The 4,558-nt window shown below is 33.3% G+C and overlaps 1 protein-coding gene across 1 annotated transcript in view; it reads right to left on the minus strand.

Annotated features, from left to right (window-relative positions):
- Positions 1–2,172: 2,172 nt before the first annotated feature.
- The window catches only part of SNAI2 (snail family transcriptional repressor 2), a 2,790-nt gene continuing 404 nt past the window's right edge, over positions 2,173–4,558 (minus strand). Inside the window, exons 2-3 of the mRNA XM_006907457.3 lie at positions 3,311–3,867; positions 2,173–2,432 (exon numbers count right to left, since the gene is read on the minus strand). Coding sequence (XP_006907519.1) covers positions 2,251–2,432; positions 3,311–3,867 — 739 coding nt within the window. The 3' untranslated portion in view covers positions 2,173–2,250. The remainder of the gene's footprint in view (positions 2,433–3,310; positions 3,868–4,558) is intronic.

Genomic DNA, 4,558 nt, shown 5'->3' on the forward strand with positions numbered 1-4,558 from the left:
ACACTAACTAAAGTATTACTTTAGAATGGCCCAAACTATCAGCTATTTATCTTACATTTATAAATTGCTGTTTTAAATAATTTTGCCTTTGAGATTCATATTCTGAGATATCAAAAACATTAAAAGTAGAATATTATTTAAAGTGTTTTTTAAGTCAAATGCACAACACTTTTATAGGTTGACTTGATATTTAAATGTAATATAAAGTGGAATGTGTGTGAACATTAAGGGAATCAAATTGGTATTTTAGGTCACTTGCTAATAGCCTGTAACTAATATCTTTAAGATACTAGTTTTGGCTTTTATTTGTATCACAAGAACATTAGAAGAAAAAAATATTTCTGCAAGTTCTGAGCATACCAGAGAGCAGTGATTAACAGCAATAAGGACTATCCTCATAATGGGTTTGAAGTTTGATTCAAACACAGTTTGGTAATGGTCACAGTGCTTATGGTGGTTCACATCTTTACCTGAGTTAGTACACATGTATTTAGTAAGCATGTGCTTGTATATGTAGTGGCCAGCCATCCCATATTTTATCAAGTACATATTGTATCTGGATGGGGGCTTGTTTAAAATACCATAAAGGGAAACCTTAACTTTCTATTATTTATTTCTGTTCCCATTAAATTTATCACATATTTTGTTACTAGATGTGAAGTTTTCTTTGTATGGTTTAATTTTCCAACTGATGTGATTTGTGATAAATCTATTTTTTCCTAATCTTTTCATGCAGATTTCCTATTTTTCTCCTGGCATCTCATTAAATATTAATTCTTTTAAAAATCCTAAACTGTTTTAGTGACCAATATAATCATTTAATGAGCAATTATAATTTGATTTCATAAAGTCAACATATAAAATCATCAAAAATAGTCTTGAAAAGTACTGACTATTAACAATGTGAACATATTTAGCATTCAGAATGTGTGATTTTTGTTCAAGAGATATACAAACAAACTACAATTATGATGTTATCTTTCTGAATGTGAACAGTATTAAGAGTAAAGAAAAATACTGGCAGTTTATTATAAGCTAACACATAAAATAACACTTGATATTCATAGTAAACACTATTTGCTTTTTCTCTTATTAACAAAAGGGACAATTCTTTATGTAGCAGTTTGATACTAATCAAGAAGTTAGTAAAGTCTTTGAAAAAAGTGTACGATCAACAGATTTTAAATCAAAATGTTTATTGTAAAAAAGGACATTGAAAATTGTTTTTTTTTAAAAAAAGAAACATTGATTTCACAAGTCTTCACGTTGTTTATGCACATTAGCTATAGAAAACATCTCTCATACAAAATTCATTCAATTATATAAAAATAAACACAAATTAAATTGACTCATCAGCTATACATTAAAAAAAGGCACTTGGAAAAGGTGTTGTATGTATTGCATTTGTTGTATGCAGTCTTAAAATAGTTTAAGTACATTACTGAGTTTCTAAGAATCCTTTCTTGCACTTATTCCCATCTTTAATTAATTTTAGAAAAATCATTAAAAATTTATTTAAAAAGGAAGACATGGAGCATGCACCAGGAATGTTCAAAGCTAGTCTTTTCCTGTTCTCCTAAGGCACATACTATTTATTGGCAAAACAAAAACAAAAATACTTTTAATACATTCTCCTGTGTATTGTTCTTGTTTTTTTCCCCGCCTCTCTCTTATAAATACAGTTTAAAGGATTACAGGTAATCCCCAAAAGCTTTTGTTCAGCAATGGTAACCAGACATTAGACATATAATGAAGTAAACTTGGAATACTTTATAAGGCACCTGAGATAGATTCTCTTCCTATAGGAAATTCTATTACAAACAATTACAAAACAATACTATGCTTTTCAGTTGAAATGATTTGGCAACAATATAAATCTTTGCATTTTTTCTTAGTAAGAAAAGATACAATGTACTTTTGCTTCACCTTTGAAGAGAAAGATCCTTGTCTTTTATCCTTTCTATATAGCTGTCAGTAAATACATAGTAATTTTAAACTTCACATGGAAAGAATTATCTTTAAACACATGGATTCCATGCTTTTTTAGCTTTTAGTGTGTGTGTGTGTGTGTGTGTGTGTGTGTGTGTGTGTGTGAGAGAGAGAGAGAGAGAGAGAGAGAGGGAGGGAGAGAGAGACTATACATATTATTTGGTCAGTATGCACAAGAGAAAATGCCTTTGGACTTTTATTTATCATTTGGAGTCGGAGTGAAGAAATGCATTCTGTTTGAGTAAACATTGATTGCGTCACTCAGTGTGCTACACAGCAGCCAGATTCCTCATGTTTGTGCAGAAGAGACATTCTGGAGAAGGTTTTGGAGCAGTTTTTGCACTGGTATTTCTTTACATCAGAGTGGGTCTGCAGATGAGCCCTCAGATTTGACCTGTCTGCAAATGCTCTGTTGCAGTGAGGACAAGAAAAAGGCTTCTCCCCTGGGGGTGGAAGTGGAGATGGGAGAAAGAAAGTCAGTGTTTTTAGAAGAAATGTAAAGACAGATAACATTTATGAATAATTACATTTTACCAAAAGAATGAGAAACAGCAAAACTTGATTAAAATTCCATATAATATTTTTAATATCTCACCCTTTAAGATAAATTTGAATGTTGCATAAAAAAATCACACCAAGAATATTATTACTCTTGCCAGTCATGTAGAAATAATTCATGTAATTCTAGGACTTTCACTTATTAAAGCTTTCTGCTTCAGCAGGTGAAGCTAATATTTAGCTCCTCCCAACATTTCCCAATATTTCCCCTTTTCCCTCTTTCTGTATTATGACTAAGTCTGGATAAATGCCTTAACTCCCTGCAGAATGTGTTAGGAATTAAAAAAAAAAAAATCAGCAGCAAAAAACAAAACAACTGAAAGTAAATTTAGTTCTAACTATCCAACTTCCTGTGGGATGACAGATATCACAGCAGGAACACAGCTAACAGAAAACTATAGGAAAACCCCTTTGTTTATCAAATCAGTTGATTAAGATAGCAACATTTATATTTGCTAATTATTGGGAGCAGTTTCACAGAACACACATGCAAATATATTTTTCCTAATTTTCTAACTGATCTTTGAGACCAAATCTTCTAAATCTACTTTCTAAATTCTCAATTCTGTTTGCAGTCTCTGGAATAGAGGTTGTTAATAAGAAACAAAGCACTTTGTGCTCCAAGGACTTTTTGAGTTATCAAGAAGTAGCTATAAATGATCATCATCATTAAAAACAGTGTCATTACTCAATGCAAATCCCACAGCCAGCCTAGAGCTTCAGTCTATCAGAGAGTAACATTCCTATATACATTTTCTCTTACCTGTGTGAGTTCTAATGTGTCCTTGAAGTAACCAGGGTCTGGAAAATGCCTTGCCACAGATCTTGCAGACACAAGGTAAGGTGTGGGTCCGAATATGCATCTTAAGGGCTCCCAGGCTCACATATTCCTTGTCACAGTATTTACAGCTGAAAGATTTCCTGGACTGGGCATCACAGTGCAACTGCTTATGTTTGGCCAGCCCAGAAAAAGTTGAATAGGTCTTATTGCATAAACTGCACTGAAACTTTTCAGCTTCAATGGCATGGGGGTCTGAAAGCTTGGACTGTAGTCTTTCCTCTTCATCACTAATGGGGCTTTCTGAGCCACTGTGGTCCTTGGATGAGGTGTCAGATGGAGGAGGGGGACTCACTGGCCCCAAGGATGAGGCGTATCCGGAAAGCGGAGAGAGGCCATTGGGTAGTGGGGAGTGGAATGGAGTTGCTGTAGTCCACACAGTGATGGGGCTGTATGCTCCTGAGCTGAGGATCTCTGGTTGTGGTATGACAGGCATTGGGTAACTCTCATAGACATATGGAGAAATAATCACTGGAGGAAAGAAAAGGAAAAGAAAGAAGATTAAGGGAAACATAATTGTAAACACACACTAAGAAGCTACTTGGCAACATGTAGCGGACTTTATAATGAATAAGATAGATTCAATTGGAAGACACAGGCATTAAAATATTTCATTTCCATCCTTATTGCTACATAGCAGTTATTTTACTTAATGAACATTTATACTCCTGCATACATGTGTGACAGGAGTTATAGCCGTTATAGGCTCTGTAGTCAGGAAGAGCAGCCAAATGAATGCCTTCAGTCCCCATTGAGGAGGAAAACTTATGCTTTCCTTTTAAAGATACAGAAAAGTTGTTTTCCATTTATACATGTATTATTTGCAGGTTTTATGACTGTAAGTACAAAGATATGTGTAAATCAAGATGTTTTCTAAAGGAAAAGAGCCTTATTACATAAAAAAGCAATAATTCAACAGTTAGGTATTGTGTTACTCATCTTCCATATATTCATTATGCATGTATGTACAAGCTTTAGAAAATGAAGTTGCAAGAGTTGAATGAAGCTTTCCCTGTCAGTTAAGAATTTAAAAAGTTTTGAATTAAAATGTATCCTAAATGATCAAAAGAATCTGATTTCTCCTTTAGGACACTATTTAAAAGGAAAACGATTTAGCATTTAGTTCTTTTGTAATAGTATTTGAGTTGTAACATATATTTATATTTATATATT

The sequence above is a fragment of the Pteropus alecto genome, unplaced genomic scaffold (genome assembly GCF_000325575.1).
Source record: "Pteropus alecto unplaced genomic scaffold, ASM32557v1 scaffold62, whole genome shotgun sequence".
Lineage (NCBI taxonomy): Eukaryota > Metazoa > Chordata > Mammalia > Chiroptera > Pteropodidae > Pteropus > Pteropus alecto.